Here is a 26,556-nt window from a genome sequence, read left to right as displayed (position 1 = left end):
GTAGAGAGTCCACCTTGCAGCACAGGGAACCCAGGTTCGATTCCTGGTGCGGGAACTAAGATACCACATGCTGCAGGGCAACCAAGCCAGCCGAGCCACAACCAGAGTCCGAGCACCACCACGAAGTTCCCACATGACTCAACGAAGATGCCTCCTGCCCCAACTAAGACCCTACACATCCAAATAATTTTTTTTAAGTGTGAATCAGATCATGTTGCTCCTCTGCTTAAAAACTGTCTCACAGAACATTTAATCTGTACATATATATATATTCTCCCCATTTCTGTCCTCTATTAAAAAAACCTAGAAACAAAGACCAACCCAGTAGCAATGAGCATCCCCAGCACCTAATTAGTAATGCGGAACTATCATTTCTCACTAAAAGTAACTGAGTTTTGGAAGCGGCTGATGCCAAGACTCGGGTAAGAAATGTCTGGGGTTGGCAAACTTTTTTCAAAGAGCCAGGCAGTCTTTTAGAGTTTGCTGGCCAAGAGGCAAAATCACGGAGATTATGAAGGTCCTTACGTCACCATCTAAAACGTAACCATTTTACGTAACAAGCGCGAGCATTCGGACGCCACGAAAGCTTGGATTCCCGATCCCAGGCGGCTCCGACCCTTCCAGCCCCGCCATCAGCGACCCCAGCCCTATAACCAGCTCCCCAGAGCTCTGAGTGGCCGCGGAGATCCGCAGCCTCAGGTCCGTGCCGCCTCCGCGTCTCCTAGCAACAGGCAGACACAACTTCATCCTCGCTAGGACTCCCGGAGGGGCGGCGGGGAGCGAGCATGTATGCGCACATAGAGCTGCCAGCCTCACACACCCTGCTTTGGAAGAAAGGGGAGATCCCCAGAACGCCCAGTCCCAAGCAAGTCTTTGTCCTGACTATTCCCACAAGTCCTCTACCACACCGCTGTTACTCGACGTGTGGCCTAGGAGACCATGGGTAGCAATAGCACTACTTAGGAACCTGTCAGAAATACAGAATTTCAACGTCATCCTAGACCTACCGAATCATTATCTACAGGTTGAACAAGATCCCAGGAGATCCCTACGCATATTAACGTTTGAAGTGTTGCTTTCACAATCTAGATAAGGCAAAGCCATAAAAAAATACATCAACATAGGAACACCTCTTATAAATTGAACTTTTAACCTAGACACTAAAACACAGCCTTTACGATTTACAAGCAGAAGTTCCCAGAGCCGAGTTCCTTATGCTTAGTAAGGGTGAAAATCCCCTCGTGTCTCCTCTGACCATCGGTCTAGGATGGAATGCATCACTGACCTCAGGTTCCTGCTCTCGAGGTCAATGGGGAGATCGGGAAGGACAATTTCCATTCCCAGAATGAGGGCGTTGCTTCTCAGGAATAAGGCGGAAAGAGAAGGTTCAAACATAGGCGCCCTTGGCCTTGCCGAGGTCAGTCAGACAGAAACCTAAGGGCAATCCCTACCCCAGGGAAGACCATACCCAAACCCAGCTAAATAGCTCCCAGGAAACAGACATCGTTTGTATTCTAAACTTGAAGTGAAATTCCTATGAGTATTAAGGCAGTGGATGAGAACTCCTGAGAGAAGTTCCCGGGTCAGTAACTTCCCTGTCTGGCACATTCTCTCCCGTATTCATCTATCCTGAGAAACTGCAGACCATAAATTTAACTTCCTCATCTGATGACAGTGGCAAATCAGAATAAGCACAGCCCAATCCTACAAGAACCATGTGGCTTCACTGGGAAATATTAAAAAGAGACTGATTTACCAGAGGATACGATATTCAAAAAAAGCATTTTTAATGGCAAGGACAAAACAACAAGATGGGGAGAAAACTGTTTTTCAAACAGAAAACAACCCAAAATAAAATCCATGATACATACTACAACATGGATAAGCCTTGAAAACATTATGCCAAGTGCAAGAAGTCAGTCACAAAGACCATGTATTTTGTATGATTCAATTTATAGGAAATGTTCAGAATAGGCAAATCGTTAGAGACAGAAAGTAATTAGTGACTGCCTAGGGCTGGGAGGGATGGGGTAATTGGGGGTTAACAGGTAAAAGGTATGGGGTTTCTTTTGGAAGTGATGAAAATGATCTAGATATTCTAAAATATAAACAGCTAACAACTGTGAATGTACTAAAAGCCATTTGAATTGTACACTTTAAGTAGGTGACTTGTATGGTATGTGAACTATATTTCATTAAAGCTGTTTGGAAAAAAAAAATCTGCGGCTCCACTCTAGATCCACAATAGTCTAAAAATAAGGAGTTCCTACTATAACGCAGACTTTCTGGGCAAAATCTGAAGGGAAAAAAAAAAAGTTGACGTCAGTCCTGAGGAGAAGCCCTAGCTAGATTTCTCTAGCAAAATATTCCCATTTCAATTTGGGGAAGAATTTCACAGGCTTGTCTCAAGATCATGAATCTCACAGAAATCCCCATCTGGCTTTAGGTTCCTGTTCCAAAAACACTGGAAAAACCAACATAGGCAAAACACACTTTCAAAACAACACCTTTCATCTGCGTGGGCAAGGAAACAGGGGGCAAGGGAAGAAACAGGATAGATGTCTTGGGTTCCATCAGAATACAAAGTTGAGAACTCACTGTCACTATAGAAACTCAAGTCCAAAAAAAGACCACACATTTCCCAAGGCTAACTCTCTTCAAAGTCCCTAAATAACATAACTCACAAAGAACAGAGACCCGAAGAGCCCACTGGTTAGCTGAAGCCTTGGAGATGATCACATTAATCTCAGTGCTGTTTAGGCTTTAATTGAGGCAAATTCTCTTCTTGACCTGCTTAATTTCCCAAACCAAGAGCAGAGGGTATCAAGAGAAGCCCGGCGAAGACCCTGGCTCCACCTGTGCCTGTGTTGGCCTCGTGGTCGAAGCTGTTACCATGGAGAGAAAGACAGAAAGGGAGGTGGAAAAGGTACCTCTCTTACCCTGAAGCAAAAACACACAAAAGCCTAGGGCACTGGGAGGCTGAGAGGAAGAGAAATCTCAGCAGCTATCAGCCAACAGCTTCATCCTGCCCTGACAACCCGGATTCCCTCTAATCCCCAGGCAAATTAAAAGACCAAATGTTATTAAGCAATTAATAATGGAACAGCTGCTGCTTGGCTTCTGTGCCTCCACTAAATTTCTGCTTCAACCCCTAAGAACAAAATGGCCATTTCCAATGCCAAGGGCAAAGGAAAATGAGAAGTTCGTAGCACAGTGCCTGACACATACTATTTAGGTATCAATAAATATTTGTTAGGGCTTCCCTGGTAGCCCAGACGGTAAAGTGTCTACCTACAATGTGGGAGACCCGGGTTCAATTCCTGGGTCTGGAAGATCCCCTGAAGAAGGAAATGGCAACCCACTCTAGTATTTTTGCCTGGAAAATCCCATGGACTGAGGAGCCTGGTAGGCTACAGTCCATGGTGTTGCAAAGAGTCGGACATACTGAGCGACTTCACTTTCTTTTCTTTTCACTTTCAAGTATCTGTTGAATGACTATTGAATGAATGTTGATATCACTTCCCTTAGCCTTCTTCTCTCAGCCTGGAAATACACACAGGTAGACATCAGGGCTTCCCATGTGGCTCAGTGATAAAGAATCCACTAGCCAATGTAGGAGGCATAGGAGACAGGGGTTGATCCCTGGGTCAGGAAGATCCCCGGGAGGAGGAAATGGCAACCCAGTCCAGTATTCTTGCCTGGAACATTCTATGGACAGAGGAGGGTGGCCAGCTAAACTGCATGAGGTAACAAAGATTTGGACATGATCCAATGACTGAGAACACACATACATACACCACACAGAATCCACACCTGTTCACTGCAATTCCATTTGTAACCTTGCAAAATTAATGAACATAAGAATTACTAGTATAATACAGATTTCTGGAGGGTACGGACTATTTAAATTTTTTTTTTTCTTGGCTGCGGGGCATGGCAAGTAGGAGTTCAGTTCTCTCACCAGGGATGGAACCCAGGCCCCCTACATTGGAAGCACAAAGTCTTAACCACTGGATCACCAGGAAAGTCCCCAGAGGGCAGGGATTTTTGTCAGTTTCATTACTGATGTACCTTAAGCACCTAAAAAATGCCTGGCACACAACAGGGTCTCAATGAATATTTGTTGAATGCCAGAATTAAGGGCCTACAAGGTCAGTTTTCATTCCAATCCCAAAGAAAGGCAATGCCAAAGAATGCTCAAACTACTGCACAATTGCACTTATCTCACACGCTAGTAAAGTAATGCTCAAAATTCTCCAAGCCAGGCTTCAGCAATATGTGAACCGTGAACTTCCAGTTGTTCAAGCTAGTTTTAGAAAAGGCAGAGGAACCAGAGACCAAATTGCCAACATCCTCTGGATCATCAAAAAAGCAAGAGAGTTCCAGAAAATCATCTATTTCTGCTTTATTGACTATGCCAAAGCCTTTGACTGTGTGGATCACAATAAACTGTGGAAAATACTGAAAGAGATGGGAATACCAGACCACCTGACCTGCCTCTTGAGACACCTATATGCAGGTCAGGAAGCAACAGTTAGAACTAGACATGGAACAACAGACTGGTTAAATAGGAAAAGGAGTACATCAAGGCTGTATATTGTCACCCTGCTTATTTAACTTACATGCAGAGTACATCATGAGAAACGCTGGGCTGGAAGAAGCACAAGCTGGAATCAAGATTGCCAGGAGAAATATCAAGAACCTCAGATATGCAGATGACACTACACTTATGGCAGAAAGTGAAAAGGAATTAAAAAGCCTCTTGATGAAAGTGAAAGAGGAGAGTGAAATGTTGGCTTAAAGCTCAACATTCAAAAAACGGAGATCATGGCATCTGGTCCCATCACTTCATGGGAAATAGATGGGGAAACAGTGGAAACAGTGTCAGACTTTATTTTGGGGGGCTTCAAAATCACTGCAGATGGTGATTGCAGCCATGAAATTAAAAGACGCTTACTCCTTGGAAGGAAAGTTATGACCAACCTAGATAGCATGTTAAAAAGCAGAGATATTACTTTGTCAACAAAGGTCCATCTAGTTAAGGCTATGGTTTTTCCAGTGGTCATGTATGGATGTGAGAGTTGGACTGTGAAGAAAGCTGAGCGCCGAAGAATTGATGCTTTTGAACTGTGGTGTTGGAGAAGACTCTTGAGAGTCCCTTGGATTGCAAGGAGATCCAACCAGTCCATCCTAAAGGAAATCAGTCCTGGGTGTTCTTTGGAAGGACTGATGTTGAAGCTGAAACTCCGATACTTTGGCCACCTCATGCGAAGAGTTGACTCATTGGAAAAGACCCTGATGCTGGGAGGGATTGGGGGCAGGAGGAGAATGGGGACAACAGAGGATGAGATGGCTGGATGGCATCACTGACTCGATGGACGTGAGTCTGAGTGAACTCCGGGAGTTGGTGATGGACAGGGAGGCCTGGCGTGCTGCAATTCATGGGGTTGCAAAGAGTCGGACACGACTGAGCGACTGAACTGAACTGAATTGAATGCGCCAGGCCGCTTGTGTTATTAATAGGTGGACTCCTGCGGGCGCCTTCTTGCCAATCACTTCTACCTGGAGCCAGAAGCGGTCTTGAGTCCTCCTGCCGCTAAGGGTCGCTGTAGGAAACGCCGGGTCTCCTCTCGTTACTTCTATCCCTGCGATACCCTTTGACCTCGTGAAGTATTGCCCCCAGTTAAGATGGCGGCGTCGGTGGCAGCCGCAGCTGGGCGACTTCGGCGGGCCATTCGAAGGTCGCCCTCATGGCGGGGCCTTCGGGCGCTCTCATCGGAGGCCCCTCCAATCCAGGCCGCGGCCGTGCGGGACGCCTTCCTGAGCTTCTTTCGGGACCGCCATGGCCACCGCTTGGTGCCCTCCGCTTCCGTGAGGCCCCGCGGCGACCCCAGTTTGCTTTTCGTCAATGCAGGCATGAACCAGGTAGGGGCCGAACCACGCAGGTCTGGGCGGAGTTTGCAGTTTTTTTCCTTAGAGAAACGCGTTGCGGGATTGGGCAAGAGACGCAAAGGGTGGAGCTCCTACCTTTCGGGGAAAGAGAGCTTGTGCGTGATTGGGCAGAGTTTGGGGTGCAAATTAGGGCTTGGGGAGAACTCGATCGGAAACTTCGGAGTTAAGGTTGAGTTTTAGTTCCAGGAATGGCGGGTGAAGGTTGACTTTTAGTTCCAGGAATGGCGGGTGAAGGTTGACTTTTAGTTCCAGGAATGGGGGGTGTGGAGTCTCATGGGGGCAGACTGGTGGGGGAAGTCTGGCTTCATTTATTAGTTTTCTTAAAATAAAGATAGCATTCATTAAAATAAATGTTTGTTGAGTACATGCTACTGTGCTAGCCTTTGTGCTCTAAGCTTTCGACTTTGAGCACCACTTACCCTCTGTAGACTTGCCCTGTTTCTAGCCACCAACACATTCGTTCTCATTTTACTAGCAGAGTCTTTCATGATTTATTTGTCTGCTCAGACACCACCAGAGATGGGTGCTCCCAAGTTGCCCCCCTGGGCAAGACTTCACTGTACTCTCAGGGGGCACGGACAGCCCTCAATCCCAATCACCATCTCTATGCCCACTCCCTACGTTTCCCTTCTATTAGGGTATCTCTCTCCCCCTTCCTGTATTTCCAGTTCAAGCCAATCTTCCTGGGCACTGTGGATCCACGAAGCGAGATGGCAGGCTTCCGGCGGGTAGCCAACAGCCAGAAATGTGTGAGGGCTGGAGGACGCCACAGCGACCTGGAAGATGTGGGCCGAGACCTTTCCCATCATACCTTCTTCGAGATGCTGGGCAATTGGGCCTTTGGGGGTGAATATTTTAAGGTGAGTCCCCAGGAAGCCCTGGAGCTAGGAAAGGGTCAGTGGTCAGTCAAGAAAGGAGTCAAGGTTAATCCTGTCTCTACTGTTAGAGTTAGCCTAAGCAGGGCCTCATACCAGACACAGAGGCAAAGTGCTCAATGGACATATATAATAGAAATGTGTCTCGCTTCCCTGGTTGGGCTGTAAACTCCTTGAGGACCAAGACTGTGCCTCCTGCCTAATGGCTGATCAATAATTATTGTAAAGAAGTGGTTCAAATGCAGGAGTTAAAAGTCCTCTCAGGCTGAGGTGGGTAGGGGATTTCATGGAGAAGGTGGTGCCTGAAAGAAAATGGGATTTAGAAGCAAGGACACTTTCTATGCAGGAAAATCTCAGAAGCAGAAAGAGTCATGGCTTGTTCTGAAAACCAGGTGGGCAGTGGAAATGGTCTTGTCTTAAGCTGAGGGTGGAGCTCTTGTGGCTTGATGGGCACTTCAGTGGGGCCTTCTCACCCGTCTTCCTCTTCCCACTGGGTTTCCACTACAGGAGGAGGCTTGCAGCATGGCCTGGGAGCTGCTGACTCAGGTCTTTGGGATCCCTGAGGACAGGCTCTGGGTCTCCTACTTTGGTGGGGACCCCAAGGCTGGGCTGGGCCCAGACTTGGAGAGCCGGGACATCTGGCTCAGCTTGGGGTGAGTCCACTCCCACTTATGTCCCACTCCTGGAGCACAAGAAAACTGGAAAATAGCCAACACCTGAGTTATACGCTCAGGGTCTCAGCGTATCCTGTGATACCGTCAGCCCTGTTCCTCCTCCTGCTGAGCTTAATGGAAGGGCTCTCCTGGCAGATAGCTGGGGTGGTGTGGGGGAGTCCCCAGCCTCTGCCTTTGTCTCCCACCATCCGTCTGGCTTTCTTCTCAGGGTGCCTGCCAGCCGTGTGCTCTCCTTTGGGCCCGAGGAGAACTTCTGGGAGATGGGGGATACTGGGCCTTGTGGGCCCTGCACTGAGATACACTATGACCTGGCCGGTGGGGCAGGGGCCCCCCAGCTGGTAGAGCTTTGGAATCTGGTCTTCATGCAACACAACAGGTAATGGGTTGCTAGAGGAGGAGGGAAATCCCTGCCTGAAAGTGAAAAAGTTGGCAGTCAGGAGACTTTGATCCATTTGTTATGACAGCATTTGCAATGTGGCAGGCATATTTCTGGGGGCTTTCCTGGTGGCTCAGATTGTAAAGAATCTGCCTATAGTGCAGGAGACCTGGGTTCATTCCCTGGGTCAGGAAGATCCCCTGGAGAAGGGAATGGCTACCCCCTCCAGTATTCTTGCCTGAAGAATTCCATGGACAGAGGAGCCTGGTGGGCTACAAAGAGTCAGACATGACTGAGCAACTAACACTTTCAGGCATGTTTGTAAACACTTTTCAGATAGTAACCAATTTAGTCCTCTTCCTTGCCCGTGACATTGCAACTAGACACTGTGGGTCTTTGGACTCTGCTCTCTTATCACAAGATGGAGTTGAATTTGATAATCTCTTAAGGTTTTCTACCAGCCTTGACGTGCCTCTTTATAAAGCAAAGAACTGTGTCCCAGAAAGTGGAGGTCTGGGTCCAGGCGAGGGCCCAATCACCTTTTATGAGAAAGGAGAGGACCCAAGGCTATCATCGTCCTCTTTGGGGGATGAGGGGGGTGAGATGATACTGCCCACTGGTTCCTCTCACTGTCGGCCCCCCGAATCCCTTCCTCATCCCTTTATGCCACTTGAGCATCATACCTGCAATCCTGTGGGGGGCCTCACCTGGCACCCCTTTCCCGTATACCTGACCAGAGAGGCAGACGGAAGCCTGCAGCCCCTGCCCCAGCGGCACGTGGACACAGGAATGGGCCTAGAAAGGCTGGTGGCCGTGCTGCAAGGCAGGCTCTCCACCTATGACACCGACCTGTTTTCCCCGCTGCTCGACGCCATATACCAGGTAAGCCCACCTCTTCCCTTCCATAAGCCACTCTGACCTGCGGCTCACCACCACTGCTTCTCCCTTTGTTGAGAACTCAAGAGTATTCCCGCCTGCAGGGACAGTGAGCAGCCGAGAATGCGAGGGTGTCAGACGTGAGGCTCCAGTTCACGTTTACAGCCTGATACTGCCCCTCACTCTTTCCTCAGTAGTTGCGAGGCACGTACTTAGCTGTGGCACGTGAGATCTGAGTTCCCCAACCAGGGATCGAACCCAGGCCCCTGTATTGACCAGGGAAGTCCCTGATCACCACTTTTAAAAGACATTCCTGTTGCTGTGCGGAGGATGCACTGGAGGGCAACTGGAGTAGCAGCTGAGAAATTGGGAGGCTGTTTCATAGTTCAGATAAGGTGTGGCTTAGGCTGGTAGCAGAGGAAGTGGAGAAAAGTAGATGGATTTGAAAGATCTCTGGAAGTAGATGCAAAAGCCCCTACTGATGGATTAGATGCAGAGAGCAGAGCCAAGTCAAGGCTGGCCCCCAGATTCTTGACTAATGTGAATGGCAGGGCCAGCAGCCGTGTCTCATCTCCTGCTTCCAGGGTTGCGGGGCACCCCCTTACTCAGGCCGCATTGGGGCAGCAGATGAGGGGCGCACAGACACAGCATACCGCGTGGTGGCTGATCACATCCGCACACTCAGTGTCTGCATCGCTGACGGCGTCTCCCCTGGGATGTCAGGCGCCCCGTGAGTCTGGAAGGGCTACAGTGAAGGGCAGGCTGCAGGGGAGAGGAGGGAGGGGATAGAGAGGCGAGTGGGGTTGAGATGGCAGGCGGAGGAGGCAGGGAGCATACACTCTGCGTTTTGCCCTCCCTTCTCCCCTCCCTGCTGACCCAGGGCTGCTGGGGGCTCGTATCTGGGCTCTGACCCCCTCTAGGCTGGTACTTCGTCGGATCCTCCGTCGAGCTGTGCGGTTCTCTACTGAGGTGTTGCGGGCACCACCTGGCTTCCTGGGCAGCCTGGTGCCTGTAGTGGTGGAGACGCTGGTAAGGGCAGAATTTCATCGCCTCCCTGGGCCTCCCAGGGGACTCAGAGAGCCTGTCACTGAACCCAAACAGTGACCCTGCCCCGGTTCCCCACCCTAAGTGTCTAACCCAGAGTCTTCTCAGCGGGCTTACAGAAAGCAGGGAGCCTCCTTGCTCAGGCTGCTGAGCCTTTGACCTCGGGACCCCTTCTGCCTGTATCATGCCCGCCCCTCCCTAAAGAAGCTGATTCCCCATTTGGACCCTCTGCCATCCATCTGCCTCTCTGAGCCCCCAAGGCAGGCGTCCCCAGGGAGGGCCAGGTGGAGGTGCAGAGTGTGCTCTTGCCTCTGACACCGCCTTGGGCCTCTGCACTGTCCCCAGGGAGATGCTTACCCAGAGTTGCGGAGGAGCTCAGCCCAGGTACTGGACTCGGATGGGCGAGGGAGGGGCTGACAAGAGTGGTGGGGAGAGGCTCTCCCTCTCAGAAGGCCCGGCTCCAGCCCTGCCCTGCCCCTGTTCAGATAGCCAGCCTGGTGTCGGAGGATGAGGCAGCCTTCCTGGCCTCACTGCAGCGTGGTCGGCGGGTCATCGAGCGGACCCTGAAGCGCCTGGGGCCTTCTGATGTGTTCCCAGGTAAGCAGGATGCTTGGCCGCGGTGTGAGGGCCCCACTTAGGTGAGCCAAGCCCAGGCCTTACATCCCCGGCCCGACGTCTCTCTCCCCTGCTGTCTCCACCACGCCCTGCTTCTCCTCGCTTCTCTACTGCCCAAGCTGGCCCCGCCTCTGATCTCTACTTTCCAAGGCTGGCTGCAGGCTGAGAATGAACTGCCCTCCTCTGAAATGACATTTGCCAAGGGAGGACCCTGGGCTACCCCCAGCTCCTGCTTTGGAGCCTGAAGGTGACCCTTTTCTGGGGCCTGCCCAGCGCAGGGAGAGGACCCATGTGCTTGGCGTCCAGTGGCTTCTGTGGTCAGAAAAGCCCTGGCCCGTACTTCTTCCCACTCCCTCCCTCAATAGCCCTGACGCCCATCGTCTTCCTTCCTCAAAGCCGAAGTGGCCTGGTCCTTGTCACTGTCTGGGAACCTGGGGCTCCCCCTGGACCTGGTGGAGCTGATGCTGGAGGAGAAGGGGGTGCCGCTGGACACTGCCGGACTGGAGCGGCTGGCCCAGGAGGAGGCCCAGGTACTGGCTGGGCAGCCCCACCAGTTCTGTTGGGTCACAGCCCCTCCCTCAGTCCTGGGATCTTGTGGGAAGAGGGAAACGGGAGGCTGAGGTAGGGTCTGTCCCCTTGCTCAGCCCCCACCCGCAGCCCGCAGAGAGGAAGGCCAGTGCAGTGGGCCACACAGAGGAGCAGAAGGGGAGAGGCCAGCACGAGTCCTCAGAGGGGCCATCGGGGGCCGCAGTGGGTCCTGGTCCTGAGACCCCTGCATGAGGGAAGGTTCACCAGCCAGCCCAGGGCCTCCAGCAGCCAGCCCAGCCCAAGGCCTTATTCCAGAGGGGATACGGGAAGCACAAGCTGTGTGGTGGAGGCAGGTCTCCACACAACCCCTCCTGCACATACGCCTGTCCCACAGCACCGGGCACTGCAGGCCGAGCCGGTTCAGGAGCAGGGACTGCGACTCAACGTCCACGCCCTGGGGGAGCTGCAGCGCCGAGGGGTGCCCCCAACCAATGATAGCCCCAAGTACAGCTACTCCCTGCAACCAGGCGGCAGTTACAGTGAGAGCCTGGGCTGAGGCGGGTGGCCGCGGGCTTGCCTGACCACGATTGGGAGGACAGACCAGCCACCAGGCCTGTGCCTTCCCCGGGGGAGCCGCCAGGGGTCGCTGTGGGTCCCGGCTGGAAGTGCCCCCCTACCCCTGCCGATTGGCTTCAAGGGAGGCGCGGGCCCAAGCCCCTGCCTGGCATTGATAAGCAGTCTCGGCCCTGGCAGAGTTTGGCACCTGTGAGGCCCAGGTGCTCCAGCTGTATACAGAAGATGGGACAGCTGTGGCCTCCATAGGGGATGGCCAGCGCTGTGGCCTCCTCTTGGACAAAACCAACTTCTACGCTGAACAGGGAGGCCAGGCTTCCGACCGAGGCTACCTGGTGCTGGTGGGCCAGCAGGTGAGCCCCACCACCACCACCACCACCCGCAACGCCCGCCACACAGACACACACACACACACACACTCCCCAGTCCTCCTGAGCCAGAAGGAGAGGCGGCAGGCACTCAGTGCCTCGGCCTTGCCCTTCCCCAGGACGTGCTCTTCCCAGTGGCCCGGGCCCAGGTCTGCGGAGGCTTCATCCTGCATGAGGTGGTGGCCCCGGAGCGCCTCAGGGTGGGGGACCAGGTGCAGCTGCACGTGGATGAGGTGAGGACCCCACCCCTGCTGTTTATCCTCCGTGTCCTGCAGCCCCTCCTCTCTCCCCACCCTACCCGCACCCGGGGCCCTGGGTGACAGAAGTGTTTCAGGCCTGGCGTCTGAGCTGCATGGAGAAGCACACGGCCATCCACCTGCTCAACTGGGCACTGCGGCAGGTCCTGGGCCCCGGCACAGAGCAGCGAGGCTCCCATCTCAATCCCGAGCAGCTGCGCTTCGACGTGGCCACGCAGGTGAGCTGGGCACAGAGAAGCAGCCTTCACACAAGGTGACGGGCTTAGAGTCTGGTGGGGTGGGAGTTTGACCATAAGAGGGCTGGACTCCCCTCGCTCAGTCACTGGGGGACCTTGAGTCGGGGGGCTTTGCGTCAGGCCGCTCCTGCGCCAGTGAGGGTCAGGCGAGCCAGTGTCCAGAATCCTCTCGGCCTCCAGCCGCCCGGCTTCCTTGTCCCTGCTGTCACCCAGGCCGCTCTTGCTCAAGCCGAGCTGCCCTCTTCCTTATCTGTCACCCTGTCTCAGTGTCCATCTGGCTCAAATCCTGCAGGAAGTGCTCACTGAATCCCATTCCGCCTGATGACTCCCTCCTTGCTCCTGTGTCTCCCCCGTCCTGTATTTCTCTTCCCCTGGCTGCCCTCTCTCGTAAGCTCCTGAAGTACAGAGCCTCTGTCTTCTGTTTCTTTATCAACTTTCAGTGTCTAGTGAAAGGCCTGCTGCTTCCAATAGGCCCAGTTCCCGGGTAGCTTTCTAAGGGAAAGGACTGTCTGCCCCACAAACGTACTGAGTACGTGTTATGTGCTAGGCACCGTTCACTGTTGTGTGCTAGCTTGGGGCTGGTTCAGTGAACACTGACTGCTTCTTCACGCATCACTCCCAGGCACGGGGCTGACTGCCTGTCTGTCTATTTCCCCCACAACCCCCCAGGCCCCATTGACCCCAGAGCAGCTCCGGGCAGTGGAGGTCACTGTGCAGAAGGCCGTGGGGCGGGATGAGGCTGTGTACATGGAGGAGGTGGCCCTGGCACGCACTGCCCACGTCCCCGGCCTGCGCTCCCTGGATGAGGTGAGTTGGAGGGGCCCTGTTGGTAGAGATCGTGTGAGTGAGCCCCCCACCCCCCCACAGACCTGTTAACAGACCTGTGCCTCTCACTGTCAGGTATACCCAGACCCTGTGCGGGTGGTATCCGTGGGGGTGCCCGTAGCCCATGCGCTGGACCCAGCCTCCCAAGCCGCACTGCACACCTCTGTGGAGCTATGCTGTGGGACGTGAGTCACTCCTCTCTGCCCACTCTGGCCTGGGTCCCTGGACCTCCTCCCTTCCCTCGTCCCTGGAGCCACCAGCCCCTGGTTTGGAGCTCCAGCTGCTCTTCTCTCTCGCATCATCACCCAGACCTCCTGCTCCCTCCCTCTGCCCACAGGCACCTGCTTCGCACAGGGGCTATAGGAGACCTGGTCATCATCGGAGAGCGCCAGCTCGTCAAGGGCATCACCCGCCTGCTGGCCGTCAATGGGGAGCAGGCCCAGCAGGTCAGCACACCAGTGGGGCCTGGGAGGCTTCTCTGGGTGTGGATGGGTCAGGGGGCACACAGCTGATGCTCTCAGGCCGGGGAATGCCCAGCAGCAGACCCCGGATTCATACCTGTGCACTAAGCCATACCAGCTACTGCCAGCTGGCATCTGTTGTCATCATTTGATACCTTGATGAGTCTTGATTGTTAAATGTTTCTAACTTGTCCCTGCCCAGCAATAGGTCATGAACCCCTGTCTTGGGGAGAGCAGGTATGCCACACTCCCCTGACCATCCTGTGCCCTCCCTACAGGCCCGAGAGGTGGGCCAGAGGCTGGCCCAGGAGGTGGAAGCAGCCGCAGCTCGGCTGAGTCAGGGCAGCCAGCATGTGGCGGAGGCGCATCGGCTGTCCAAGGACATGGGGCGACTTACCGACGTGAGGGCTACCCCCACCGTGGAGCTGCCCCTTCCACCTGGCCCTGTTCCCCTCCCCAACCCTGCCTGTCTCCCCCCAGAATCCCCAGCCCAGATGTTTGTTGTTTGTCTGCAGGGGGACATGTAGGGAGTGTGACCTCTTCCCTGGCCCTGCTGGTCCCTGCCTCAGGGACCATGACTCAGTGGGGCCAGGGAGTGATATGCTGCTTCTGACCACAGGCCGTGGACACCGCCACGATGCCCCAGTGGCAGCGGCGGGAGCTTCAGGCCACACTGAAGGCGCTGCAGCGGCGTGCCAACACTGCCGTCCGGAAACTGGAAATGGGGCAGGTGAGAGGGGGTGCGGTGCACCCCACGGGGCAGATAGCAGGCACACCTGGCGAGCATCGGAGATGTCTAGCATGCATGCTGAGACACCCCCAGGCCTGGCGGGGAGTGGGGGTGGGTGGCAGTTGCTGCCTCTCCTGCCACCTGGGTGCCATCATCAGGTCATTCCCACACTTCTCTCTGCCAAACTGGGTCTCTCCCCCAACTCCCAAGCCTTTCTCAGACTCTCCCTCCAGGAAGCTGACTTGATTACGCCATTCAGCCCTAATTGCTCCTTGACTGTGGCTCCTCCTCCCTCCGCCCCCACTCGCCCATCTGTGCTGCAGCCCTAGTCCCGTCACCTTCAGCGGCCCATGTGTAGGGGCCTGGAGCTAAAACGAAAGGGAGGAGGGAGGGAGGAGAGGAAGGACATAGAGGGGACCCAAAACAAGGCGGCCATTCTCGGCAGAACCCCTGGCACCTTTGCTGGGGGACGGAGGGCGTGGGAGGGGATTTCTGGGTTGGGGCTCAGTTCAGAAGTGGGGGCTGATTGCTTCCCAGCCCGACCCCTGCGCTGTTCTTCCTGCCTCCTAGGCTGCACAGAAGACCCAGGAGCTGCTCCAGCGGCACATGGAGGGGCCCCTGATTGTGGACACGGTTTCCACGGAGTCCCTCTCTGTAAGCGTTGGGCGTGGGGTGGGCCCAGGGTGTGGGGAGGGGAAGGTCCCAGCGGGGAGGAAGCTGGGAGCTGCGAGGTCGCCATCTGCCCTCCCCCGCACAGATGCTGGTGAAGGTGGTCCGGCAGCTGTGCACGCAGGCGCCCGGCACGTCCGTGCTGCTCCTCAGCCCCCAGCCCCTGGGGAAGGTGCTGTGCGCCTGTCAGGTGGCCCAGGTGAGGCGAGGCAGCCCCACCCACTCATCTCCCAGCCCAGCTTGCTGATCCCTTGTCTTATTCCTCCCACGTAAGAGAGCCACAGCTGGGTAGAGGTGATCTCTGAGGATGCCCCAGGATGGGGACAGGGCCACCTCCTTGTCCCTAACCCACACCCTCCCACCCCACCCTCAAAGGATTCCCTCAGTTCCCACCACCCCACCCTCCAGGCTGCATATTTCTTACAGATAGGTAGCAGCCATTCATCAACCTCTATACGTGCATTCCCGGCCCATCCGTCTCCTGTCTCCTCACCCACTTACCCACCCCCACCATGTGCCCGGCTTGCAAGAGGGTTCTACTCACTATGACTCCACTCTCCAGGGTACGCTGAGCGGGAGGGGCAGAGAGGGCTGCTCTGCATCACTGCCCTTTGTTTCTGTCCCCAGAGTGCCACACCGGCCTTCACGGCAGAGGCCTGGGCGCTGGCCGTGTGCAGCCACATGGGGGGCAAAGCCTGGGGCTCTCGAGTGGTGGCCCAGGGCACTGGAAGCACTGCTGACCTGGAAGCTGCCCTCAGTGCAGCACGAGCCTATGCCCTCAACCAGCTCTGAGCAGGCTCATGCAGGGGCTCACACACTGAAGAGACTGCGGCCAGGGCAGTGCCTGGAGCCCTGAAGGAGCCAGCAGAACCTCCCCGGAGGCTCAGCAGAGGACTCAAGTCTGGAGGCCAAGCAGCTGAGCCAAGAGGGTGCCCTGGGCGGGGACCTGCACAGACACAAGAAGGTGGGGGCTGGGGAAGGCAGACGTGAGCCTGATCATAGACCCAGCGAGGTGAAGGTGAAGACCTACATGGCTGTTCTGGCTGCGATTGTTCATTAAAAAGTATTTTTCACAGGATAGGAAGCTCCAGAGGGCTTCCCAGGTAGCGCTAATGGTAAAGAACTCACCTGCCAATGCAGGAGACGTAAGAGACCGAGGTTTGATCCCTGGGTCGGGAAGATCCTCTAGAGAAGGGAATAGCTACCCACTCCAGTATTCTTGCCTGGAGAATCACATGGACAGAGGAGCCTGGCGGGCTCTGGTCCATAGCGTTGCAAAGAGCCAGACACGACTGAAGCGACCTGGCACACACAGACAGGAAGCCCCAGGACATTCTTTCACCTAAAAAAAGCAGCCTTTTCCATCTCAGCAACCTGACGTGGGTGCCCCATCCCCAATTTGGCCCTTCACACTGGACTAGAAGGCCACCTTGCATCCAGATCTGAACTCCCTTTGTCACCACCACAAGCACTTGGCCAAGCCCACTGTGCCAGCCTGTTCCGAGCACCCACAAAGGCCTCCCTAGCCAAGACTGAAAACTCATGTGAAAGTCATGAGAGCTGGGCAGATCCTGTCTGGTGTCACTTATTTCATTAACAACTTCTCATTTTAATGAAGGCTCTGATGATTTGTTGATAAAATGAGCCAACAGGGACTTCCCTGATGGGGCTGAGACTCCAAGCTCCCAATGCAAAGGGCTTGGGTTTGATCCCTGATTGGGGAACTACGATCCCGCATGCCACACTATAAACTGAAGAACCTGCATGCTGCAACTAAGACCCAGCAGAGCCAAACAAATAACCCAGCAGGTACTGATCAGTTGCTGAGACTATGGCAAGAAACAAACAGAACTTCCTGCCCTTGTGGTGCTTTCTTGCCGTGGGGAAACAGCAATGAAGAGAAAGAAGAAGGTATCAGATGGGGATGAGGTCTATGGAGAGAGCAGACGGGTTGGGAGGATGTGAGCCCCATGGACATCTGAGGGCAGAGTCAGTGCAGAGGCCTGAGGGACAGGTGCAGGCCTTGGGGTCAGAAGGGAGCAGAGCCAAAGCAAGCCTACTTTTTTTTTTTTTAACACATTTAAAAAATTTTTTTATTTATTGTTGGTTGTGCTGGGTCGTCGTTGCTGCCTGCAGGCTTTCTAGTTGGGGCGAGCGGGGCTGCTGTTTGTTGCGGTGGCTTCTCTTGTGGACCATGGGCTCTGGGGCACAAGGGCTTCAGTGTTGCAGCACGTGGGCCCACTCGTGGCGCACGGGCTTCGTTGTTCTGTGACGTGTAGAGTCTTCCTGGACCAGGGATTCAACCCATGCATTGGCAGGCGGATTCTCACCCACAGTACCACCAGAGCAGTCCCGAGCCTTCTCTTTTAAAACAACTTGCAAAGCACCTGAGCTGAAGCTGAAATTGGCAGCTCAGAGCAGGAGGAAGGTGTGGAATGGAGGGCAGTTGTCCTTCCCTCCCAAAGTGAATCCACCCAGGACCAAGCCAGACACCTGAGCTCCACCTGTGTTTGAAGATCTCTGTTGCTGGATGAAGGAAGGGGAACTCCGGGGACCCATCCCCAAGTCAGAGCCTCCCTGGCTGCGAAGTTCTGGGGCCATTTAGTCAAAATTTTAGCACAGAGCAGGCCTTCCTGACAGCATTTCTTGCGTGATTGCTCATTCTAATTGAGGCAGTGGTGATTAGTTGGTAAATCACTGATGAGGGCTTGAAAGGGGCCTGGAGCCCCTGGCCTCTGGCTGCTTGCAGTCCTGAGAGGTCACAACTGTGGATCTTAGCAACTGTAGCAGGGGCCACTGTTCAGTACACTGACTGAAAGCCTGTATCTTAACACATAGTCGCTACAGTGAGGATACTGGGGGCGGGGGGGGGGTTGGTGAGTTAACTGAGCTTCTAAGGTGGCAACTTATCCAGGATAACCCAGCTAGTAATCATCAGAACTAAAATTTAAGTTCTGCCTCCAGTGAAACTTCAACCACCCTTGGTTGCTCTTCCCCTCTTGAAGGATGATTTCCTTTTCTGTGAAAGCTGGTCATTTCACAGAAGCTGGTCATTCCTGGTGTCGAGCTTAGGGCTGTGGAGGGAGCACTGTGGAGGCCTGGGGTCTTCCTGCCCGGTGCCACTCAGCCTTGCTGACAGCCTGGAGAAAGGCCGAGGGTGGCTCCAAAGGGATGCTGCAGCCAGTGGTCAGCCGAAGGCCTCAGGAGAGTTCTAAGAACTGCACATGCCCTTCCATCGTCCTCTTCCGGAAGGGAATGGCCACTGGCGCTTTTCCTGGACCGTCTTCACACTCGTCATCCCCACCTCCATTTCCACACAAAAGGCCCGGAGAAGGAAGAGCCCCTTAGCAGTCCAGGAGCCCTGCCCCATCCGCAGCTCCCCGCCTTTCCCCGCAGAAACCCACTGCTCCTAAACATGTCCACAGGACGCACAAACCATGTCCCGCGGTCAGAGTTCCCACTGCCCGCTCTGGGCCCCATACAGTGCCTTAAATGGGGACACGTATTTGCATCGATCCTGGGCCAAGGTGTGCGGCGACAACCGAAGTCCGGGAGCCCTGCCCTCGCACAGCAACGAGCAAAGTAATCCAGCTTGCCGGAGAACGCATGCGCACCCGCTCTTGAGGGCCCGCCCCCTAGCGACGCACGGCGTCCCTAACAACCGGCGTTCGTGGGGACCTGCGGGAAGGCGAGCGCTCAGGTCTCGGGAACGGTGAGGCAACCTCTGGAGAAAGAACACCCGGCCCCGGTCTCCCCTAGCGGGCTGAGCTCTCTCTGCCCCGACTCCCCCGACAGTGCACGGGAGCACGCCCCAGAGTCCGCCCACCCGGCCGAAATCTGCAGGTGGCCTTGGCTCCCGTGAGAAGGAAGGGCCGGCCTGTACCTATGGGAGGCCCCCACCCCATATGAAGTTGGCCGTGCCTCCTTCCTCCCTACAGCCACTGCAAACCGTCTCTGCGAGTCAGGGAAGGGTCACCCGAGATGGAGAAGGGGAAAGTGGAGTGAGAGTTGGTCATGGGGAAGAGCAGTCCCTAGTTCCAGGGCCCCAGCCTTCCTGGAAAGACAGATCTCTATTCCCAGCTCCTGGGGCTGCAGTCCTTCCCGCAGGTCTAGACGCTTCTACACCTCCCTCCCTCCCATGACAAGGCTGGTTATCCTTGGTCACCAAGGAGAAGGAGGGCCCCTTCACCTCAGGCGGGTTGAGGGAGGGACTTGCTGGCATTTGGAGCTGAGCTTCCCCGGTCGCGTGTCTGAATCAAAGGTAGGGATGAGGGTGGAGTTCTTTTTTAAGGCAACAGACCTAAGTGGGCAGTTGGGAGGAAAGCCTGGCCCAGGGGTGTGATAAGTGTGCAGACTGTCTCACCAGCAAAAGACCAGGGGTGCTGGGCCAGAGCTCTGTCAGGGAAGCTTTTTTGCCCCTCTTTTGTGATTCCACAAACTCTGAATTCCCAAATGGAAATGACTTGACCTGAGGTGGAGTCTGACACAGTAGGCAGGATAGGGATTGGGGAAATGTAGACAAAAGCCAGGGCCCTGAGGAGCAGCTGACTGAGAAAGCAGGAAGCACCATCAGAGAAGCTGGGGGATACGGGATGTCAAAGCCCAGCCCCGGACAAGGGATGTCCAAGGCCACAGAGGTCCTCACAGAACCTAAGGAAGGCCTGGCACTTCTGTTCAGTTCAGAGGAAGAGAGGGGAGGAACAGGGATGTAGTGAGCAAAAAAAGGAGAGGACTTCCCCCTCCCCTAGCATCTTCAACTTTCCCATTTGGGCAGGCAGGTGGAGCCTCTGCCCAAAGCGTTTGGATTTAACTAGGCACTTGAGAAAAATGGAGGAGGTCGGAGACGTTTCTGAGAGGAGGGAAGGTGCAGGAGACTCGAGCACTGAACCCTAGGTCTGGAAGGAACATGGAGGGCCCAACGGTGCAGGAGAGCACAGCTCTGCGGTATCTCTTGGATCCTCTTGGGGCCTCAAAAGCTGAAGTGATCATCAGTTCTGCAGAAGGACCCTGAGACTGCAAGGGACAGGGAGTGAGGGAGCCTGGACTGTTCAGGTCAGCACCGATGAGGGTGACCCCAGGCTCCCACTGGAGAGAGTGGGAAGCCCACTGGAAAAGTGCTATGACAACTGAGTCTGGGCAATTGAGGAAGCAATCCCAAGTGGTTTGTCTCTGCTTTTGTGCAGGGAAGTGAGGAACAGCTTTGGACAGACATGGGTTCAGAGTTTAGCTTCTCCATTTACTATGTGATGCTTAGCAAGTTACTTAAGTTCTCTAAGCCTCTGTTTTTCTGTTTGTGAAATGAGGATAATGGTGTTATAATAACAATATTTGTCAATAATAAGTCTGAAGATTTCATAGGTTTATATAGGTACAGCATCTAACATCTTTGTCATGATATCTAACACTTACCTTGAGTGTTGACTCTGGGCCCAACACTATACAGAATGTCTCACACGTGTTTCCTGGTGGTTCGGACAGCAAAAAATCTGCCTCCAATGCAGGAGACGCAGGAGACATAGGTTCAGTCCTTAGGTCGGGAATATCCCTGGACAAGGGCACAGCAACCCACTCCAGTATTCTTGCCAGGGGAATTGCATGGACAGAGGAGCCTGGTGGGCTGTCATCCATGGGCTCGCCAAGAACCAGTCATGACTGAGTGACTGACACTTTCACTTCAGGGCTTCCCAGGTGGCACGAATGGTACAGAACCTGACTGCCAGTGCAGAAGACACAAGAGATGCAGGTTCAATCCTCGGGAAGATCCCTGCAAGAGGAAATGGCAACCCACTCCAGTATTCTTGCCTGGAGGATTCCATGGACCGAAGAGCTTGGCGGGGCTACAGTACATGGGGTTGCAAGAGTCAGGCATGACTGAAGCGACTTAGCACGCAAGCATGCACACACATTAGCTCCTTTAATCCTCTGGATAATCTTATGAAGTAGGAACCCCAGTTACTATCCCATATTACAGATAAAGAGATGGAGGCTTAATGGGGTTGCATGACTTGCCAGATTCTCCCAGATGTTGGGGACAGAGTGGAGATTGGACCTCAGGTGGTGTAACTCCTGAATCCTGAGCTAGCTGTTAGTTATGCTGCCTCCTCCTGTGCACACACTACTGAGGGCCTGCTGGGCTGCTGCATGTGTGCATGCTCAGTCAAGTCCAACTCTTTGTGACCCCGTGCACTGTAGCCCACCAGGCTCCTCTGTCCGTGGAATTCTCAAGGCAACAATACTAGAATGGGTTACCATGCCCTTCTCCAGGGGATCTTCCTGACCCAGGGATCTACCCTGTGTCTTCTACATTGGCATGTAGATTCTTTACCACTGAGCCACTTGGCCTAGAATACAATAAATTAGAGCTATGTATAGACAAGGAGGTGGTTCACAGAACACTTGTCCACCATCAAAAATGAGGACAACCCTGCCCAAACTAGGACATCTCGTCCCTTTCTATTGCCTGTGTTTGGGCATGTAGAGAGCAGACCCTAACACTTAACCCTGTGAGTTAAGAACTGAATGTTATTTCAGGACCTGGATGCTGGTCCTGAGGACACAGCTGGGACTGGGGGAGGGGGAGGAGGAGTCACCTTTCCTCAGGGGTTGTGGCAGGGTTGATGTTGGCGACATAGCGTGTGAGGCCTTGTAGGTCCAGGAGATGAAGGGTCACTGGTTGCCCCCACTTGCCCCATCTGAGGGCAGGGTGTGCCCTTCGAGGGGGCACACCTGATGATGGCACAAGAGGCACTCACTCGGGAATTCCCTGGCAGTCCACTGGTTAGAACTCAACCCTTTCACAGCTGTGGCCTGGCTTCAACCCCTTGGTTCCCTCAGTCAGGAAGCTAAGATCCCGTAAGCCACGCTGTGCAACGACAAAATAAAATTAAATAGCAGTGCAGGGTTCACATAGGGATGTATACACACATGTACAGACTGTTAAGATTTCGTTTCGTTAGGGAGGAAATGCATTTTACTATAACAGGTGTGTCTTTCATCAGGGGCCTGAAATTCCCATCGTGGGGTGCCACGGACCTAGTCGCTCTTCCAGCCTGGGGAGACCCTCCCCGACACATCCTGTCTGCAGTGAAGACAGGACGCCTGCTTCCCTGGGAACAAGAACAGGCTTTTTTCTTTTCTAGTGGAAGGTGGAAAAGTGACTGGGAGAGCAGGGCGTTGTGGTTAGGGCAGCCAAGCTCCTGATCCCGCCCCAGCCCTCCTATATATCCAGGGGCCAGTTATTTCCCGGTCTGGTCTTCAGTTTCTTCATCCATAAAATGGGTTGAGAAGCCTGCCCCGACTCCAGTGTAGAATAAGACTCTAACAAGAGAAATGCTCTGAATGACGCTTGTAACTTTTTTTTTTAATATTTATTTGTCTGGCTGCATCCAGTCTTAGTCGCGCTCATGGGCTTAGCTGCTCCGCAGCATGTGGGATCCTAGTTCCCTGACCAGGGATCGAACCCATGTGCCCTGCATTGCAGGACATATTCTTAACCACTGGATCAACAGGAAAGCCCCAGAAACTTGTAACTTTTAAGTGCTGAGCCGCTGTACGTTGATGATGCTGTCAGCAAAGAGACGGGAGGTGGAGTTGGAGGCTCGGGTGGTCAGGAGAGGAACAGGCCACCAGAGGTAGACATCAGGAACAGCCAGGCAGCTTCTGGCCATCCTGTTGAACTAGTTCATCTACTGATCTGGGATTGTTCCCATAATTTCATTCACAAAACAGTAAGCCTACCCACATAGTGAGACCTTTTGGTCATAAAGGGGGCAGAAACCCAATTCTTAGCTTCAGCAAGAGAGACTTGCTGGAAGGCCATCAAGTCAGGTCTCAGAACTGAAGGAGGCCGTCAGAGGGCCTTCAGCAATGAGGACTGGGGACGGGAGGTGCCCGGTGCCCTCTGTCCACCTCCCTCTCCTGCTGGTCTCCGCCAGGCGGCACTTCCTCCTGCTGCCGCAGACCGGCCTTTTCCGTGTGAAGGGAAACAGCTTCCAGCAGCAGGGGATCCGTATCCTTCAAGGACATGTGTCCTTCTGTCTACCTCCACTTGGACAAATCCCAGGGAGGACTCTGATTGGCTGATATCAGGTGCACCCCTGAACCAATACAGGGCACTCCTATTGGCCAGAATCTGTGATCAGAGGGAGGTGGGGCAGCCCAGAACGGCAGCTGCCTCCCTGGCAGACCTGATACCGGGTTAGGGATTAGAGAGAAAAAAACAAGTAAAAGAGGACTTCCCTGGTGGTCCAGTGGCAAAGACTTCATGCTCCCAATGCAGGGTTCCATCCCTAGCTGGGGAACTAAGATCCCACATGCCGCATAGCGCAGTCTAAAAAAAAATAGAAATAGTCTTCACACCTGGAGGAGCCCACAGTCCAGTGTGGGTGTGAGGAGAGGGTTGTTAGTCCACTGAAGCGACACAGGTACTAAGGATCTCACAAAGAGAAGGGGGAGATAAGAAAAGCCAAAGGCTCCAGAGGGGAAATGGTGCTTGAGTTCAGGCTCAAAATACCAGTGCTGGTCTGCTTCCCCGGGCAGAGACTGCAGGAAAGGCCTTCCAGGCAGAAAGTGGCTTGAGCAAAGGCTGGGTGGCGCAGATTAGTCTGCCGTATTCAAGATGCAGAGAGGGGTTTATTTCAAACAGAGCATCCGGCCATGGAGGGCCTTCTGCACTGAGTTGAGGAGCCAGGGGCCTACCCAGAGCCCTGCCAGGACAGCTGTGAGAAGGCTGGGTGCTGGGACACACCCAGGTGCGGGGCAGCTGCAGCTACAAGAACAATGGACAACGAGGCCCTGAGCTGAGGCCACAGCAGGAAGGGAGAGGAGGGACCGCAGGGGAGGGAGTCAGAACTGAGGGGAAACTGCAGTGACCAGGTTGGGGGGGCTGGTACTGAGGGAGAGAGGTGAGTCCCCAGCTTCCAGGTTCACACACCTGGGTAGCTCCTGGTGCCTCTGGCCAAGGTAAGCAGCCAGGAGGAGGAGAGCCTTGGCGGACGCACTGAGTGCTCTTGGCGGGCAGACTGAGGCTGCAGGCGCCTCGAGGTGGCCAGTGGCCATGAGTCTGGAGCTCAGGGGGGATGGGGGAGCTGCAGCCCAGCAAGAGGAGGAACAGGGCAGGCAAGGCTCAACCCTGAGGGGTGGGCAGAGTCAGAGGAGCCTGTGTTGGAAGCCTCTGGAGAATGTCCGAGAGGCCAGGGGGAAGAGTTGAGAGAGCGGCAGCCCAGCGGTGGTTGAGAAGAACAGGTTTGGGTGTGTGACTTGATGCCATCTTTGTAACATTAGTAACTGGCAGGCAAAGAGTTCATCGTGCTCATTATCCTTCGAAACATACTCTGCTTTATATTTGATTGATTCTTTTAGGTATGTATATATATAAAAAAAAAAAACATTTGGAACTAAAAGCCTTCTTAGAAGAATCCTCTATCTGGTAACAAATTGCTTGCCAAAAATATTTCTGTGATGTTGAGTTTTTTTAAAAAAATCAAGACACGATAAGTGAAAACTACCAGTCTGACCTTATTATGAGGTTAACATTATCAACATTTGCCTTTAACATGACATCAGACCTGGGGGTATGGAGGTCTCTGTGAATGCTGCGGGACAGTAGGGATTCTTGTTTATATCAGCCAAGCACTGGAGCACATGCAGGGCCACCGTGTCCCTCCTTCTGAGGCGATGGCTCAGGGACCTGGACCAAGCCCCAGGCAGGTCGTGCAGCGTCCTACCAGAGAAGGCTCCGGGCTCCAAACAGCGGCCAGGCAGTTAGGACCAGACCTGAGGAGCCAGGTCCTAAGACAGTGAGGCATTAGATGGTGAGAACAGGCCATCCTGTTCCTGGGAGCACCCTGCTAGGCCCCAGGAAGGGTCTCCCAACATATGGCTTCCCGGGGAGCAGAAGGGACCACTGAACAGGATGGTGAAGCCAGGCAGTTTTGTGAGAGAGGCCTGGAGAGCCACGCTAGGTTCTGCTCCCACAGGCATGGCCCAAAGGCTGTCCTGGGTTGCGTCTGGGACCAAGGGGAATCCCGGAATGTGTTAGACCAAAACTGTGGAGGGAGCCCCAGGCGTCCAGACGCGGAGCTGGTGGGAGCAGGGCTGGCCTATTGTCCTCCTCCTCTGGCCCAGTCTGCCAGCCCTCCACCCCACCCCGTCCTGTCCAGACCTGAACACCACCACCACCTTTCCCTCACGTGTCCCCTGGATGAAGGGAAGCACCTCACTCAAAGACACCATCTCAGGTTAGTACCCAGAAGCAGGTCTCTAGGGCTTTACCTCTCCAGCCCAAACCGCTGTCCCTCAGAATGCCTCCGTCCACACACCCACTCCAGTACTCCTGCCAAATAGTTTTAAAAATGTTTATTTATTTGTTCAGAACACAGTGCCTTCATTGCCTCCTGCAGGCTCTTGTGTTGCGGCACATGGACTCCGTTTTTTTGTGGTTTCGTGGGCTTAGTTGCTCCAGAGCACATGGGATCTTAGTTCCCCAACCAGGGATCAAACCTGTGTCCCCTGCATTGCAAGGCGGATTCTTAACCACTGGAACACCAGGGAAGTCCCACTCCTGTCAAATATTATGAATATGATTCAAGTATTATCTCAGGGGAATCTCCACGAAGCCTGCAGAGGAAGATATTACTGTGCCCTTTGATGGATAAGGAAACTGGCACTCAGACTGAGTAACTTGGCCAAGGTCACACAGCAAGTGCCTGGCAGAGCCAGAAATGCCAAGTCATCCAGGGCCTCCAAGCAGCATCCCCTCCCAGCCACACCCTCGGAGGGACCATGAGTCAAAAAGTGCCAGCTGCTTGTCCCACAATGCATGGACCCAATCTGTTTGTCAATTTGCATTTTATTTGCATAAATGTGTCACCAAAATACATAGATATCTTCCTTATACTGCCCCCTCCTGTCTCTCTCTCTCTCTCTCCCCCCCTCCCTTCCTTCCTCTCTCTCTCTCTCTCACACACACACACATTCACACAGCCAGGCTCTTCCTCCTTGAGATGCCTGGAGGACTGGGGAGCACCATCTGGTCCCCTCCATCTGCCAAGGACACCTTTGCTAGTTCACAGTGTTCCTGCCCACCGGCCACTACCCAGTGCATGGAGTTGGGGAGCAAACCCAGAGTGGGAGCTCCGTGCTGGGCTGAGCAGACCCAATTCTTCCGAGGTCCTGGGGAGGGGACACTGCAGCATGGGTGCAGGAATGGACAAATGGGGTGACGGCATGCCCGGATATATCCTCTGTCCTCAGCCTCAGATTTAGCTGCTTGTAGCCTCCCACACTTTCCCGCTGCTGCTGTCTGGAATGCCCGGAGCCTGGGATAAATAGGAAGACTGGGATGGGGAGATTGAGGGAGGGGCAAGCTAAAGCCCACTGAGGGAAGAGGAGAAGGTGCTGATGCCCTGGGCAGGGTATGGGTCTGGTTTCCCTAGCCTTCCCTTCTGGCCTGCACTGCCCAAAACAGTAGTCACTAGCCATCAGATTTTGAAGGTTT

General features: G+C 54.2%; 3 protein-coding genes across 6 annotated transcripts in view; 2 read left to right on the top strand and 1 right to left on the bottom strand.

Moving 5' to 3' along the window:
• The window catches only part of SPATS1 (spermatogenesis associated serine rich 1), a 44,691-nt gene extending 43,296 nt beyond the window's left edge, over nucleotides 1-1,395 (bottom strand). The window contains exons 1-2 of the mRNA XM_061399385.1: nucleotides 1,286-1,395; nucleotides 554-721 (exon numbers count right to left, since the gene is read on the bottom strand). Coding sequence (XP_061255369.1) covers nucleotides 554-721; nucleotides 1,286-1,395 — 278 coding nt within the window. The remainder of the gene's footprint in view (nucleotides 1-553; nucleotides 722-1,285) is intronic.
• Nucleotides 1,396-5,664: 4,269 nt separating this feature from the next.
• AARS2 (alanyl-tRNA synthetase 2, mitochondrial) lies at nucleotides 5,665-16,672 on the top strand. Of its 2 annotated transcripts, none has more exons than XM_061398306.1 (22): nucleotides 5,665-5,925; nucleotides 6,621-6,812; nucleotides 7,335-7,480; nucleotides 7,710-7,877; nucleotides 8,615-8,759; nucleotides 9,338-9,483; nucleotides 9,674-9,782; nucleotides 10,143-10,181; nucleotides 10,283-10,394; nucleotides 10,809-10,942; nucleotides 11,335-11,479; nucleotides 11,694-11,866; nucleotides 12,001-12,114; nucleotides 12,216-12,356; nucleotides 13,044-13,181; nucleotides 13,275-13,384; nucleotides 13,537-13,645; nucleotides 13,939-14,061; nucleotides 14,280-14,390; nucleotides 14,961-15,044; nucleotides 15,148-15,258; nucleotides 15,687-16,672. In XM_061398306.1, exons 1-22 carry the CDS (start codon nucleotides 5,689-5,691, stop codon nucleotides 15,849-15,851), a joined length of 2,952 nt encoding a protein of 983 aa, XP_061254290.1. In that variant the 5' UTR covers nucleotides 5,665-5,688; the 3' UTR covers nucleotides 15,852-16,672. The 2 variants fall into 2 exon arrangements, with proteins under 2 accessions (XP_061254290.1, XP_061254289.1); XM_061398305.1 differs by having other exon boundaries at nucleotides 11,679-11,866.
• A 2,004-nt stretch (nucleotides 16,673-18,676) lies between these two features.
• Nucleotides 18,677-26,556, top strand: part of TCTE1 (t-complex-associated-testis-expressed 1) — a 17,030-nt gene continuing 9,150 nt past the window's right edge. The window contains exons 1-2 of one of the 3 annotated variants that reach the window (XM_061398316.1): nucleotides 18,711-18,771; nucleotides 19,838-20,111. The gene's annotated coding sequence lies outside the window, so the exon portion shown is untranslated. Of the gene's footprint in view, nucleotides 18,772-19,837; nucleotides 20,112-26,556 lie in introns of all 3 variants that reach the window. The other 2 variants (XM_061398317.1, XM_061398315.1) reach the window with 2 other exon arrangements.

This window comes from Bos javanicus, chromosome 23, assembly GCF_032452875.1.
Source record: "Bos javanicus breed banteng chromosome 23, ARS-OSU_banteng_1.0, whole genome shotgun sequence".
Classification (NCBI taxonomy): domain Eukaryota; kingdom Metazoa; phylum Chordata; class Mammalia; order Artiodactyla; family Bovidae; genus Bos; species Bos javanicus.
This window is presented reverse-complemented; position numbering and strand designations above follow the sequence as displayed.